This window comes from Spea bombifrons, chromosome 1 (assembly GCF_027358695.1).
Source record: "Spea bombifrons isolate aSpeBom1 chromosome 1, aSpeBom1.2.pri, whole genome shotgun sequence".
Lineage (NCBI taxonomy): Eukaryota > Metazoa > Chordata > Amphibia > Anura > Pelobatidae > Spea > Spea bombifrons.
In genome coordinates, this window is record NC_071087.1 from 77219478 (window position 1) to 77236324 (window position 16847).

Consider the following 16847-nt stretch of genomic DNA (forward strand, 5'->3'; position numbering starts at 1 on the left):
TGATGCTGCTTGTACAGATCCTCCATTCTTTCATGGATAGGTCACACATCAATCTGAAATTCCGAGGTGGTAGGTTACAACACCGACCATTTCTCCACGGCATGGATATAGTTGATGTTATGCTGAGCAGTTTGGAAGTTTATATACTGGTATATATATTTCATATATGTCCTACATATTGCAGGGTAGTACATACATGTCCCATCTAGTTCACAAATATGCCACTTCGAACATTAAAGTGCTTTTAAGCTTTATTAATGACAAAACTGATCATGAAAAATATGTACATTATGTATGTAATTATTTATTTGGCATCACTGGTTTGCCTTTACCACCTTATGTTCTGAAAAGCAATATTGTTTGATTACTGAAAAGGGCCTCAAAGGTGGGTCGGTATCTAACATTCATAGGGGCAAATAAAAGTACCACATTTGTTGCCATTATACACCAATATATGTTTTCTGTAAATGGAAAAATAATTGCTAATGGAATATATTTCCATAAAGTCTAACATCAAATGTGCCCTTTCTGTGCTAAAATAAATGTATTTTTTCTTACCACAGTTGCTGTGGAATAATGTATCTTCCACATATAATTGTCATGATTATTCACATTTGTATTAGTGTCTGTATACAAAAATACAATTTAAACGATTGTAACTATACTAAACACACTGCTGATTATTCTTGATCACAAAATTTACACAACATTGAAAAAATGCCTTAGATATTTTAGATATGTCGGATGGCATCCTGACTGCAATTAATTGTGATGTGCTGGGACACAGATAGGCCATGTCCTAATGTCTGTTGCTATACCTGCTGGCTGTAGGTTATCAGAAAAATCTAGTGCAGACCTTCTGTGTATGGTAGGGTGATCTTTTTACTTGAAAAGATAGAAAATGTTTAGAAAATGTCAAGAAAAGTGGAATGATCACCTAGTTGTAGAAGCTGTCATTAACACAAATAGTATGTGCAGTGCAACAGCTGTAGAGTAATTATAAATGTTAAACACCTCAGTTTTGGACCAATTTGGTAAAATTAATGTATAGCTTTTTTTTCACATGTTCTTTAAAATGTCCTATTGTTTGCCTATTGTGGCAGTCAGGAGTATTGTCACTATAGAACACCTCAACCCCTTGACTTGTCATAATTGTTCACCATTTTCTTGATATGAAATAGTTTGTTCCTGAGTTGTTTGGTTTGAGTCTTCTTGGTTTGGTAATCAGGTGTCTAAAAACAAATTGACACAGAATTTGAAAAAAAACAACAACTGATCATTAACTAGTTGTTAGCACGAGGGGTAACAATTATAATACATTTAATACTACCAACAGCCCTCTACAACATGAGACCTAGGTCAGCTTTAAGTGTCCCCTTACTTCATGCTACCAATAGTTGCACCCAGAGCCGGCCTTAAGTGTTCTGGCGCCCTGTGCGGACTACACCTCTGGCGCTCCCCCCATCCCCTTCTCACTGTTGCCATGGCGCCCTGTGCGGCCGCACAGGTCGCACACCCCTAAGGCCGGCCCTTGTTGCACCTGTTTACATCCTACTGGACAACAGTTATGTAAGAAATAATCCAAAGCCACTCACTCGCTTGAGGTCCTTCAGTCTGTTGTACTCCTCAGCAACGCCCTATAAACAAAAATGTATCATTAGACGTGAGAAAGCAGAGCAGATTAGGATTTACTGGTGAGTTACTCTTCCGACATTGATAATCTCATAATCATTGCCTTTTACCTGGTACTGTATGCTGCCCTCATTCAATCCATCAAGTTGTTTGCCAAGCTGTTGCAGCTGGTTGTTGATATCATCCATCTCAGCGCACATCTGTTTGTATCGTCGCAAGTCGGAGTCAAACTCTTTTTTATACTCCTGGCGCTGTGTATCGCAATTGATTGGGGGATACAGACTAGGAGAAATAAGAGAACTTATTACTAATAATAATTAGAAAGCATTAGTGGTCAATTGCTGACCTTGAAGTCCCATGACCACACACCATCATATAACTAGTGCCACATACTTTGCAAAGACAATTTCATGTAAAAATGGTCAATTATTCCCAAGAGTCCTTTGTTTTGGGGAGCTTGTTCTTGTGTAGCTATGGGCCAACCATGACTTTTAGGTAATGTCACAACCACTAGATAACTGTTTTTGGTTAATTATTTAAAAAACATTTTTTTATGATAAAATGTACGTAAGGAAAACCTAACTTTTCTCCTAAAAAAAGGGGGCAAGTCATGCAAGTAAAGAGGAAAAGATGAGGCACAGAGGAAGTTACAGTCGTTGCAGCACCTTTGATTCTCTACAATTGGTCTCCCATTCATAACCCATATGCACAGGCCCCATACAACCCTGTTACCTATCCCACTCCTCTTCATCTTCATCACCAGATTCTACAGCTGTGGTATAATCTGTCTCATACTGAGATTCATCAAGTTCTGGATTCTTCCTCCATCTCCGGCCTCTGCGGACTGGAGCTCTTCCCCTGCTCTGCTCCTGGCGCTCACTTACAGAGACAGGAGGGCTGCAATAGCAAAGTCCATTAAAATTGAGATATGTATCCTATATTAGCACCAGTACTCAATAAGGACAAAATACTGCAGCATGTGCAGGTACCCCAGCATGTGAGAATAACAGGAGAAGGGGATTTTGCGGACTGAGCAGAGCTCTCAGAAGGAGGACCATATGTTTAAATGCTTTACCTAATGTTAATATGATAAAAGGGTTTGTACCGTGTTAGCCGTTGAGAAAACAGGAGAAAAGTATAATTAAAATGAAACCATTTGTTGACTAACTGAGAGTTTAATTGCGAGCTTTTGAGACCAAGTTGTTAGGTCCCTTCTTCAGGCATTAATGAAGCTAACACAGAATTTTCTAAATACAAAAGCACAATTCACGCTTTAACAAAAAACTTTAAATAAACACAGAGGTATAGGGTTATTTGCTCAGCAGGAAATTAGTGGGACTAGCAGAGATCTAATAGAGAGATTTGGTTCAGTCAGAGCATCTTTGGTCAGTTTACTCCCTGGTTAGAGGGGCCATAAAACCATTTGACAGATGCCAGATCCATGAAGGTATCAAATGCTCCCAGGAATACGTTTTTTGTAGTTAACTAGATGTTGGTGAGAGGATTAATGGTTTGTAATGTTATAATGGGAGATGAATATGGACCGGGATAAACACCTCCAGAATCTCAGGGAGGAATTCATCAACCATGGGTACAGTATAAGAATCACAGACTCCCAAATACAGAAAGCTATCAATATCTCCAGAGAAAACCTCCTGAGATACCAGCAGCCACAAAAAAGAGATCGAGTACCATTAGTGGTAACCTACAATTCTCAAATGGAAGCCCTGCGCAAGATCTCAAAGGAATTACAAGAAATCTTGCACACTGATGAAAGACTTCGGACAATATTCCCAAATCCCCACTGCTTTCATTCAAACAGCCTCCCAATCTCAAACAATGGATAGTGAAGAGCACCCTTCAAAGGCAAACAAATGGTACTTCTCCCTGCCAACTAAAGAGATGCGAGACTTGGGCACACATCCTTCCCACAGATGAAATACAGATACCAGGCTCACACCACAAAACCAATGGCTGCTTTACGTGCAAATCATCTAACGTAGTGTACCTCATCATGTGTGCTAAATGCCCAACAGCGATGTACGTGGGGAAAACAGGCCAAGCATTACACAAACGGTTTAATTCCCACAGACATACCATCAAACAGAAAAAAATAGATACACCTGTTGGAGAACATTTCTGTCAGCCTGGACACAACATTCGGGATGTGAAGCTGTTAGTGCTGATGGGATCCCATCAGGCACCCAGAGGGAGAGAAAAATATGGGAGGTCAAACTAATCTGCCTGTTTAATACCCTTCTCACTGGCCTCAATAGAGACTGAGAATTCATCTCCCATTATAACATTACAAACCATGAATCCTCTCACCAACATCAAATGGACTACAAACAACTTATTCCTGCTAACATTTGACACCTTCATGGATCTGGCATCTGTCAAATGGTTTTATGGCCCTCTAACCAGGGAGTAAACTGACCAAAGATGCTCTGACTGAACAGTATCTGTCTATTAGATCTCTGCCTGCCTGCTAATTTACTGCTGAGCAAATTCCCCCATGCCTTTGTGTTTATTTAACGTTTTTGTTAAGGTATGCTTTTGTATTTAGAAAATTCTGTTTTAGCTTCATTAATGCCTGAAGAAGGAACCTAACAACTTGATCTTGAAAGCTTGCAATTAAATTCTTTTACTTTTCTCCTGTTACCTAATGTTACACAATGATGTACTGGGTTATATGTACTTTTCAGCGTTTGCTTTTATGCTATTACAATATGCTTCACAGTCATCTATAGGTTATTCTAGACATACAGTAAAAATTACAATAAAAATGTTTTTCATTGTGTTTTAAATGAACACATTGGCCTTAATAACCCCACTTTTACCTCTGTGCTTAAAAGTACTAAATACAAGCACAGCTTTTGTTATTACAGTATGAACACTTATTTTTGCTTTGTACTATAACTTTTAACATTCCAAAAAGCCCTGAAAATTCCGCAATACTAATTATTTCACCTCCCCTAAATGGAAATGTGTTAATTTGTATGGTCAGTTACAAAATATTTAGTGGTAAAATATTTAGTGGACTTCATCTATAAATGTAACAAATAAAAGCAGCAAATTAAAATTGCCCCTAAGTAAGTGATTACATGTTGTGACTTAAAACTGAGCCTTTTTTGTTCTCATGTATCAAACCCGGATTACTTTATGTAGTCAATTTAGGGATAGAACAAAAGACTAAGCAGACCTAGAAACAGTGTCATTTTTATACATATACTTTTACTTTAGACCCCCCACTCGGTTATAAGTAGTATTAATATAAATGTGTATTGCGTAGTTGTACACATATAGAAACCTATTGTTGATGGCTGTCTGTACTCGTTCGCTGACATCTTCTTGTGGAGGTTTGTAAATGCTGTTGTTGCTGAGAGCCGGGACTGGACTCTGTGGCTTCTCTGAGTAAATTAGTGTGGCTGCATCATCAAGCATACCACTAGGGACATTTTTGACCTGTGGAGAGAATGGTAGCCAACATCAATGAGGTTTCTAGGTGGCTAAGCAGTCGCTTGGACAACCTACTGTTATTGCGTTGGATTATTATTATTCTGCCATTTTTCTTTGAACTGCAATAGCTTTTGAACCACTGCACCAAAACACTTCACATTTTCACCAATGCTAGAACTCTATATAATACCAAATAAACCCATCTAATCAGCATGTTGTTTTTGTACTAGCTGTAAAATGCAAAACTTGATTCCTGGTCTTATAGTGGAGAGGGCAGATGTTCCCATTTTCAGGCCTGAACTACTTCATTTCATAGCGCTCAATGGCGGTCCCCAGGCTGCTTGCCATGTATGCAGGGCCACATTTTAAGTGAGCACATGCCTAAGGCCCATTAGCAACAGGGGGCCTAGCAGACCTGACCTTCACATAGGTCCTGATGGGTCTATGGGGCCCAGGCAGCACTTTGACAAGGGTGGCAATTTATTGCCCCAATACATTGTCTTTTGGGCTGAATTTGTGGAAAAAGGGAAGTGGTTCCGCACCACTCTTTCTCCACCAATCTGCATTATTCTGGCCTCTCATTGCACTTCTATAAAAGGTTGGAGCCATGGGGGCACCTCTGTCGTTCCTCCAAAGGGGAGGGAGGCTATCTGCCCTGAGTTTCAGCCTTTTGGGAGGGGGGCACACTAGCACACAGAGGCATGCTGCCTCTGGGCCAGTCAATGTATGACTGTATGTACATTACAGTGAGCATGTATTGGTATTTGTGTGAGAGCATGTATGTATGTATGTGTGTGTGAGCATGGGTAAATGTGTCAGCGTGGATGCGCTGTAAACACAGTTGGGTATTGGCGTGGAGGTCACTATTATATTTTTTACCCAGGGCCCACCAATGCCTTGAATTGGCTGAATGTATGACATTTTTGCAAAGTGACAACGTTACTCTGTATGTGAGATTTATGCTGCTAGAAGTGCAAGCAAGTCAATTATATACTGTGTAACAGAAAAAATTAAATTAAAACAAATAACATAGCAAATGACCACTTGCCATGTAGTTGTAACCACGGAGCCTAAGTTTCCTCATAATTTTCCTATGGGGGGCCAAATATCAGTTTAGAGGCAAGCAATATAATTCCCACAGCTTGACTTGGCTTGTCTTCTGAAAAGTTATAAAATAGTTCCACTTAAGGGCATACTTCCAATCGGATTTTAATCAATTGTCTAAATATATGCAACATATAAATAAATACAATATATAAATATATACAAAATATATACAACACATGGCTTTGAAAAGCACATAGTTCCTTGTTCATGATGGGAGTCAGGACCATGCTTTATGATGTTTGTTTTCATGTGTCAGATAATAGTGTATCTGTAAATATTTATAGAATTAATGCCACACTACCTTACATTTATTCATAATTTCTTGAAAGGAGGCTAAGAAGACTGAATAAATCTTTTAGCATTCCTTCACTATTCAAGACCCACAGAAAAAAAACTGTCAGTCAAACGTAAAATACAGGGTTAGATATATATTATATATTAGCTATGTAATTGAATAGAATAGAATAGAAACATAATGTGGTGCCAGAAAAGAATAATTCAGTCCATCTGATCTACCCATTATTCCCAGTGTAAAAATCGTAAATCACGTCCCAGCTGCAGATTCAGAGACAGGGCCAAATGTCAAGGGTGCTTCCACGTCAATTACTGTGCGTTCAGAATCTGCTGCAGAACCACTCCTGGCCAATAGGAGGGATCTGATCATTATGGTAGCCCCTGGAGGACCCTACCCTAGAAAGAGAGTGGGGTCATCTAAGGGAATAATACAAAAACCACAAAGTATTAATAAAAAATGTAATAAATAATTATTACCTGATCACTTGTCTTAAATGAGACGTGTACCTAGCAAACTGATCTGTCAAGGTTTTGAAAACTGTAATGCACATGTTCCAATTTTGAACCCACAGAGCTTAAAAGACATGCCCTACCCATGCATATGGGGTATTCCTGTACTCAGGTATGTGTTGTTTGAGTAATTTCAAGTTCCAGGGGGAAGAAAATGTACCACAATTCTGTTTCGATAGAATGGGTTTGTTAAAAATTAAAAAAAATTAAATTTTACTGCAATGTTTAGGACAGATTGGGGCTTAAATTATCAAATAAAAAGTGTTAAATTACCCCTTGTAAAATACTTTGGGATGTCAACTTTAGATCAGGTCCTATTGTGAGGAAAGCTTTATGTCTATCACATGCTTAGTTAAATTCCCTCACTGTAGTAGCCTCCATCACTGCTGCGGGAAGTTTATCTACTACCCTCTAAGTAAAGTAGAACTTCTTTACATTACATCTAAGCCTCTGGCCTTCAAGTTTTGGACCATGACCTCTTGTTGAAACATTGCTCCTCCTTTCAAATAAGCTTGATTCATGTACTTTGTTACATCCCTTTAAGTATTTAAATGTTTCCATTGCATCCTCCCTCTCTCTGCCTTCCTCCCAGCTATACATATTAAGGTCCTTTAACCTTTCATGATAATTTCTGTCCTGCAAACCACTTACCATTTCTATAGCTTTGCTCTGAACTCTCTTCAATGTATCAATATCCTTATGGAGATGGGATCTCCAGAACTATACGCAATACTCTAGGTGAGGCCTGACCATTGATCGATTATAAGACGACCCTGATTATAAGACGACCCCCCAAAATCTGAATATTAATTTAGGAAAAAAAGAAAAAGCCTGATTATAAGACGACCCTAGAGGAAATTTTTTTTACTGGTAAATATTAATTCATGTAAACTATTTTTTGTTTGTTTTTATTTCCTTTTATTTGCCAACCTGCCCCCAGTTATGCACATCTGCCCCCAGGCTTGCCACTCTGCCCCCAGAAAGGCCGTATACCCCCTATATGCCACTCTGCCTCCCTGATATGCGTTTTACCTCCTATATGCCACTCTGCCCCATGTTATACCTTTTAATCCCCTATATGCCACTCTACCTCCAGAAATGCCTTTGAGGCATATCATGGGACAGAGTGGCATATAGGGGGACACTTACACACCCAGACACTAATATACCCACTTACCTACCCATACGTTAACATACCCACTCTGACACTTACATACCCAGACACTAATATACCCACTCAGACACACTTCCAAACGAAGACACGCACTCAAGCAACTAAGGCACTTCACTCACTGTGATGCCTCAGCAGGTGTTTATTGCAGCTCCCACGGGATTATGCAATAACGCTGGGTGACCCCGCTAGGCTCCTCCAGAAAATTAAAGAGGTAAGTCTACCAGGGATGGCACAGTGACGCCGGGGTCCCGGTCTTGCTTCTGGAGCGCCGCCTGTCACAGAGAGATCAATGATCTCCCCAACCGGCTCTGCTTCCCCTGCAGTGGGCGGGCTATCCCGGCAGTGTATGTGTTTTTGTCTGTGTATGTTAGTGTGTGTGGTTATGTTATTCTGTGTGTATGTTTCTCTGGGTATGTTAACCCCTTCAGGACCGGCGTTGGCAATCTGTGTCTTCCCTTGAAGACCGCAGTTTTTTGTAAAATATTTATATTCCGTGCTAGTGATTTGCTGCTAAGCGATCACGTGCACAGAATTGAGGGGGAGTTGCTGCTACTGATCGCTGGGGACACCCAGCGGTCAGTAGTAGCCACCCCTCGTGACCCCAGCGTCCATTGCGACGCTGGATCGCGCATCATCAATGACGTACCTGGTACGTCCCGGTCTGCCGGTGACCTTTGACCCGGAAGTACCAGGTATGTCCCGGTCTTGAAGGGGTTAATGTAAGTGTGTTTGTATATTATTGCAAGAGTTTGAGTGACTATGTTAGTGTGTGTATATGTGGGTGTCTGGGTGTGCGTGTTAGTGTCAATATATGTGTGTGTTTAAGTCTCAGTGTATAGGGGTGTGTGTTAGTGTTGAGTGGTTGGGTGTGTCTTCAGTGTGAGTGCCCCTCCCCTGGCCAGGCTCTGGATCTGTCTGCAATGGCATCACGTAATGTCTCATGACCCCAAGCTTGGTGTGTTTGGTGTTCTGGTAAAGCCCCTGATTAAATTAGAGGTGTATATAGGTTATTTGGATATGCCCTCTATGCCAACTTCAATCACTCCCCACTTCCAGTCCAATAATGACAAGTGGCTAGCCCTGCCTGTGATGTCGGCGGGACCGCCCACAGACATCAGCAAGACCTCCTACCCCAATCCCACAAAACAAGAAATCTTGCCATTACAACCTCTTTACATTTAATTTTTTTTTAAAGTAGGTCTCAGAAATATTAATTAGAGTAAACATATTGTAGCCTTTATTTTATGTTTTTAATCATTTTATTAAATTTGTTTTATTTAAATTGTAATTGTAATTATAAAGACATAGTTCCTAATTTCACTGTGACCCATGACCTCATGTAACGGGCTGGGACCAACTGTCTAATGCGAAAAAACATCTTTAGATGAAATTAACCTTTTTAAAATGTATGTAAATACAGCTATCCTTTTTATATATAGCGCCAATGTATGCTGTGCTTCTTACAATACATATATTCAATGGATATGACAAGACTAGAATTGACAGACTAAGACAAACCGATACATTAGCCTTGCTTGCAAGCTTACAATCTTGAGATGTGTATGGTGTTATGGTGCATATGTGCGTATATGCATGCATGTCTATATGTGTAAGTACATTATGTTAGAGAGGCTATGTGTATGTATGTATGTATGTATAAGTGTATAGTGTTGGACGGGCTGTGTGTGTATGTATGTGTTTGATGTTAGAGTTGTGTGCGCATGTATATGTAAGTATATGGTGTTAGAGTGGCTATTAGTGTGTATGTACAGGGCCGGCCCTACAATGGAGCAGAGTGGGGCAATTGTCCAAGGCGGCACTTTTGAAGGGGCGGCACTTTTGAAGGGGCGGCACTTTGCGCTTTTTTTTTAAGCGGACGAGAGAGAGGGCGCCGAGTGGTTTTCGCTTACCAAGTTGTCAGTACCCGCTCGGCGCCCCGCTCTCTCCTCTGCGAGCCCTCTAGCTTGGTCTCGGTGCCGGCTTGTAATGCTGAGCGCCGGAAGTGACGTCAATTTCCGGCGCTCAGCATTACAAACTGGCACAGTGGCAGAGCAGGGAGACTCGCCGCAGGACTGTTTAAAGGTAAGTACAAAGGGGGGGATAGATGATAGGGCGGGAGGGTAGATAATGGCGTCGGCGAAGTTTAAAATGCCGCCCCCTCCCCGGCGCCATTTTAAACTTCGCCCCAGGCGGCATAATGTCTTGGGACGGCCCTGTCTATGTATTTGTAATTGTATGTGTATGTTGTAAGGGTAAGTGTATGCATGTGTGTGTAAAGTGTTAGTGGGTATGTGTATATATTTGTATGTTTATGGCCCTGACATTACGTGACCTGCTGAGCGCCTCAGCTTTAGTGCCCCCCTGTAGCCAAGCAAAGGGGCCTGACCTTTTTGCTCTATTACAGAAGTACAGACATACCTGGATGTGATTGAGTGAACTAGTTAAATAAATACACATTTTTGTAATTGGGTTAACATGCGCGTTATCTGAAGAGAAAACAGTGTTAAGGGGGTTAACATTTTAAGAACTATGACTGATTATTTTCTAAAATGTACACAAAAAGTTATTACCTAGCAGAGCCACGTTAATGACCATATTTAATGGCTGTTTTTTCTCTGTAAATAACTTAATTTTTTTTAAAAATTAAATAACTTAAAAAGATACACGCATTCTTATCTGCAAACAGATATAATTGATAGTAGTGGGAATAGTCACACTATATGACATTTTATGGGTTATGTTCTCCAACCCTAAAATGACGTGTGAACATTATGTGCCTAACGACACAGCAATAGTGTTAATAAGTCACCAGACAGAAACTAGCCATATCAGTGAGCAAATATTCACAGAGAAAGACTGGCAGCTAAACACAGTCCATTACACCCAGCTTTCATGTAATGATAGACAGACATTGCCACTCATGTGGCTACCAACAATGCTGTTGCTTTTGATGTCTACTGATGCTATGAGGGTTGAAAATATTGAAAAGATGGCGGGAAGGAAATACTTATCACTTTTAGTTTAAAACATTATATGCCTTAACTCAAAGCACCTGATGAGTTTATGTCCACTGCTCCTTCATACTCACCCACTCTTCCACATTGGGTCCCTCTTGCAATGCAGCAGTAGGTTTTTCCCAATAAATGTTTGGCTCTCCATAGCGCCAGATCTTACGTCTCGTCCTCTGAGCAAAGAAAGATGTGACACATAGCAGGATAACTATGGCAAAACCACATACTATGGCAATGGCCTGGAAGAGACAAGAGGGTTTAAGTATGAGGGAACATTGATGAAAACAAACTGCAAAGGTAAAATTAGGTCAGTTTAAATTTGCTCTCACCTCTTGTGGATCCACCATGCAGTAGTGGTACAGATACTGATTGACAAAGCCTGCTCCCCCAGACACAGGAGAGTAGATCTGATTACAAAGCATCATGATCTGGCTATTGTAATAGCTGCCACCCATTTGGGACCTTGGGTTCACCCCAACCACATACACAATGGTAGCAATGAGTTCCAAAGTGGCTAGAATTGCACTCATCACTAGGACAGCCATGAAAAACTTCCGAGAACGGGACCCACTGGATTTAGATACACTCATAATGAAGAGGCCAAGAGTAGCCACAAAGGTAAGCACACACATAGCCATCATAAATCCACTTGCGGCTTGAGGATTTGTCATGCCATAGCCATAACCGTAGCCACCATAGCCACCATAGCCACCGTAGCCACCGTAGCCACCATAGCCGCCCAACATACCTCCACCATATAAACCACCATAGTTGTATTCCCAGGCTAAGGTGGATGCCACACAAGCAAAGATTGCCACACACAGGAAAATGACAATGGCCTGGAGAATACGGACTACCCCAGGGGGAGAGTTCCATTTGTAAAATCTCTGTGGGGGGATGTCTTCTGCGTAGAAGGAGTCAGGATGGGGTGATTGGACATGGTAAGCATAAGATCCAGGGCCATGGCTTTTTTGCTGAAAATAGGTGGTGGGTGGGCTGTAGACTGGTGGGCTGTCGTATCGGCTGTGGTTATACATGACAGTATGTGTACTCTGTAGGATTAAAACAAAGTAATGATTAATTTCACTCCTTCACTCATTAAATTATGAACACTGTTTATAAGGCATAACTGGAACAATTATGCCATATGGGAAACTGGGACAAGCAACTGAAATGTTCTACTTGTATCTAGACTGAATGCTCCTATTTTGAAATTTTAGGGGTCGTGTACAAAGATCAATTCTGGGACAAACTTCCTAAAATGGTACAGTCACCATAGTAACCAATAACACTTTCTTTATATAAAACCACTTTGCCTTTGAACTATTGCATCCCTTCTCTCCTCTCCTTTTTTGTTCTTTTTATCGGTCTGTACCTTACAACGCTCTCTCGACTCCCTTTGCACACCCTTCTTTATTTGCACTCTTTCGATTTGCCTGTTTGTTTCCCTCTTTCTCCTTATCAGTCTATTTCTCACTCTGCCTTTTAATCCATTTATTTCTCCTTTTCATGGCATGCTATCCTGCTTTCTCCTGTTTGTATTACTCCTTTTTTCTCTGTTCATACCCCATGTCTCTCCCGCTCCCCCCACCTCTCACTGTTACACACATCTCTCTGCCATTGTGAATTTGATCTCTAGCAACTTTTGTGTTATAAATAATAAAGTGTCTCTCTGCCTTTGCTTGTAGACACTGGGTAAGCAATTCCAATGTTGCACAATGATTGTATCCCTTCTTAAAAGGTTGATAAGCCTGTCAATATCATTTGGTGGTTCCTCATAAAGCAAAGTCCCCATTCTCAAACCCTCCTAGCCCTTTGTGCTTCAAATGCCAGTTGCCCACCGTAAGGACCTACCTGTTACTTCATCATCTGTACCTGGTGTCAACTTCAGATTCTGATGGCAAAATCCAAAAGGTTCACAGTGTTAAAGCATTTCTGTACACACACTGGTATCAGTAATCTCTCTCCTCCCTGCTCTCACTCCAAGTCTCCGCCTCTATTAACTAACATATTTCTTCTACTTTACTTTGTAACAGGCTCCCTGTTAATCTGATATTACTTTGTCTGCACTCGTAACATGTTACTTTACTACCGTATACGTATAAAGCAACAACACACTACACAGCTCTGTAAAACTGGGAACATGAAACCAACATTTCCCATAATGAAAATTATATTAACATAACAGGTTATATATATATATATATACATATATATATACATATATATATATATATATATATATATATATATATATATATATATATATATATATATATATATACCGTATATATAAAGGTATAAATGCCAGACCATTTTGAATGATTCCTCTCTTTTCCTCTCTCTCATTCTCTCCTCACCCCCTCCATTTCACCTTTTTTCTTTTCCAACATTACTTTTGCTTCCATCACTTTTAATTGCCATATCTGATATTCTCTTGTTTACCTTTTGCTACCACACTTTTAAAATGTCTGTTTTCTCTAGCTATAGTACCCCCAGCCCCACTGTTTATTCCTCTTCTATTCTCTCTTACTAGGTCCCTCTTACTCTTTTTTTTTCTCCCTCTCACCTCTCTCCCTCTCTGTTTTCCAGTAATGGCGTTCTTGGGATTAATGATTAGAAGCCAGCTCTGCCCACAATCACACTGTGAAATCCTCCCCTCAGGGCTAGGCTAGTACTGGGAGCACATAAGAATTCCCTGTGAGTTAGTATAATGGACTGTCTCACACACACTTTAACTCCCTCCTTTCCATTATATCAATTTTTTTCCTGCCAAAAACTCATATACAAAAGTACAAATAGAATAAAAGATGTGCCGTATTATTGACGGAATGTACATCAATAAAATTATACATCAGGAAATAAAATATGTGCCATATTATACAGTAAGTCAAAAGCAACCCTTTTACCAAATAAAATACAATGATTACAATATTAAATGAAAGCCATTACACGATCACATAACACTCACGTTGGTGCCAAAATGACAAATGTTGACCTATAAATCCTCACTGATAGTTTTAATTGACCTATAAATCTTTACTGATAGTGTGTGCTTTTACATAGTGTGTACTGTATAGTCTCTGCTTAGCGGTACATATAATATGTCGCATATTTTTTAATACAAAATATCTTATGTGGTAATATATAGATGGAGTTTGGGAATGTTTAGTGCTTGTTTCCTTTTATTTGATATACTAGGCATACTAGTTTTATTTTTATAGTGCCAGCAGTTTACAGGGTATAGTGAAAATAAATAAGACAATTTAAATTTGATGTAACAGGTATATCACATGTGAAATTCAGAATACTGAAATGGGAAGAGATAATAATGGTAAAAGAGAGACGCAACTCATTGGAGGAATGAAGAGGCGAGTGGCTGGGAGGGTGCTGTGTTGTTGAGGGTTCTATAGGTCAGAGTCTGGAATGTAAAGAAAGGCAGCGATTAGCAGGGCAGCAAATGAAGAATGGTAGGTAGTGAAATTAGTCTGGCAGCAGTGTTCAGGATGGATTGGAGGATTGGAAAGCTGGAGAGTGGGAGACCAGTTAATAGGGAGTTGCCATAATCCAGATGGGATATCACAAGAGAGCAGATAAGTATTTTAATGGATTCTTGTGTAAGGAAGGGAAGGATTTGGGGGATTCTAGGGTGAAGGCAGCAGGATTTTGTGAGTGACTGTGTGTGAAGGATTAAGGAAAGAGTTAAGCTTTACAAAAAGGCAGCAAACTTGGTCTGTTGGGAGGATTGTGGGGTTGAGTGATAGAGATGTCAGCAATTGTGGTTGAAGGGGATGGTGGAATAACCATAATGCTGAGATGCTGAGCTTCAGGTGATGGGAGGTCATCCATGATGCTATCCCTCATTGAGATGAGTTAGAAGAGAGGGTAAAATATCAGGAGAGGGAATGTAGGTTAGGGGTGTCATCTGCATACAGGTGATACTGGAAACCAAAGGAAGATATAAGTTGTTCAAGGGCAGAGATGTAGATGGTAAAGACTAGAGTCCATAGAACTGAAAAACCAACAGACAGCAGTAGGGGAGTAGTTCCAGAGAAGCAGAAACTAAAGGAATGGTAAAAGGGGTATGATTTTAACCATGACATGGCCATGTCATGGATGAGTATTAAAGGTTTGCAGAAGAAGGCGATGGTAAACAATGTCAAAGACTGCGGAGAGGTACAAGAGTATAAGCAGAGATAAATAACTTTCTGTTTTAGCTCCAAGGAGATCCTTAAACATTTTGTTGAGAGCTGTCTCAGTAGAGTGCTGTGAGCAGAAGCCAGATTGTTGAGGGTAAAGTAGGGAGTTAGAGGAGAGAAAACTGATGGGGATGTGTAAATCTGACTAACATTGGCCCTTGTCATCAGAGTGATGTTATCACCACACAAAGTTCCAAATCCACAGCATGAAAAAACTCAAAACAGTTGTTGATGCATATCAGTCTGGAAAAAGTTACACTGCCATTTCTACGGCTCCTTCAAATTGTCACAGCCATTTTGTGGGCTCTGTCACACTGTCATATTCACCAAACAGATTCCAGAAGTGACATTCCTGTCAAAGTCTCACAAACAGCAAGATGTTATCCTCACTCTCAAAAACCAAGACCTAAAATCATCCAGCAAGTCATAAAGGGACCTGCTGGGCTCTCTCACAGAGAAATAAAAACACTTTATTATGAGGAAAGGCTAGAGAAGTTGAATTTGTTCACATTATATAAAAGATATCTTAGAGGGATATTATAGCATTATGCAAATACATATGGGGACAATCACTGGCGTAACTACAGGGGGCCCGGTGTGACCCCTGCGACCCCTTCTTCCTGTCTCCTAGTACCGGTTCAAAATTGTTTAGAAAGGGCCCTTCCATCCTGGACCCCGATCCAGGTCAGAAGGGCCCTTTCTAAACTATTTTGAACCGGCACGGGGAGACAGGAACATATAGGGGTCACGTGACGTCATGTGACCCCGCGGGGAAACCGAGGCTGCAGACTGTGCCCGAGCAGCCAAAGGGAAAGCTGCAGAAACAGTGGGAGTTAAGCAGGGACGGGACATATGTGTTTGATATATATAGATGTGTACTTGCTTCTGAGAGCCTGCACATGTACTTGTGTGTGTGAGAGCATGCATGTGTACTTGTGTGAGCATGCATGTGTGTGTGTGAGAGCATGCACATGTACTTGTGTGTGTGTGTGTGAGTATGCATGTGTACTTGTGTGTGTGAAAGAGCATGCATGTGTACGTATGTTTGTGTGCATGCATGTGTACTTGTGTGTGTTTGTGAGCATGCATGTGTACTTGTGTGTGTGTGTGAGTGAGCGAGTGCATGCATGTGCATTAATGTGTGTGTGGGATAGCATGCATGTGTACCTGTGTGTGTGTGAGTGTGTGTGAGGATGCATATGTACTTGTGTGTGTGTGTGAGAGAGCATCCATGTTTACTTGTGTATGTGAGAGCATGGGTGTATAATTGTGTAAGTATGTTTGAATATGTGGGAAGGGGGGCAAAGAAGTCACAGACCATTTGTGTGGGGGCAATGATGGCACAGACAAGCTGTGGAAGTTGGGGGCGCTCTCTGATAACCTGTTCATTAATAGTACTGTGCAATAAACAAGAGATCATCCTTTCAGGCTGAAAAAAAATGTTTTTCACTTAAAGCAGCG

At 40.6% G+C, this 16847-nt stretch overlaps 1 protein-coding gene across 1 annotated transcript; it reads right to left on the reverse strand.

Annotated features, from left to right (window-relative positions):
* Nucleotides 1-520: 520 nt before the first annotated feature.
* LOC128491938 (occludin-like) lies at nt 521-13797 on the reverse strand. Its single transcript, XM_053464336.1, has 9 exons — nt 13757-13797; nt 13042-13081; nt 11517-12239; nt 11265-11426; nt 4943-5097; nt 2365-2529; nt 1743-1914; nt 1596-1637; nt 521-1232 (listed from the first exon to the last, which is right to left on the reverse strand). The coding sequence occupies exons 3-9, from the start codon at nt 12222-12224 to the stop codon at nt 1131-1133; spliced, it is 1506 nt and encodes a 501-aa protein (XP_053320311.1). The 5' UTR covers nt 12225-12239; nt 13042-13081; nt 13757-13797; the 3' UTR covers nt 521-1130.
* Between the last annotated feature and the right edge of the window lie 3050 nt (nt 13798-16847).

Bases quoted from the DNA above. Each gene is read 5' to 3' on its own strand.
- LOC128491938 (XM_053464336.1), bottom strand. From the start codon at position 12,224: ATGTATAACCACAGCCGATACGACAGCCCACCAGTCTACAGCCCACCC. The intron at 5,098-11,264 runs GTGAGTATGAAG...TTCTCTCCACAG, and splicing joins GACCCAATGTGGAAGAGTGG to GTCAAAAATGTCCCTAGTGG. The intron at 1,233-1,595 runs GTGAGTGGCTTT...ATTTGTTTTTAG, and splicing joins GACTGAAGGACCTCAAGCGA to ACACCTGATTACCAAACCAA.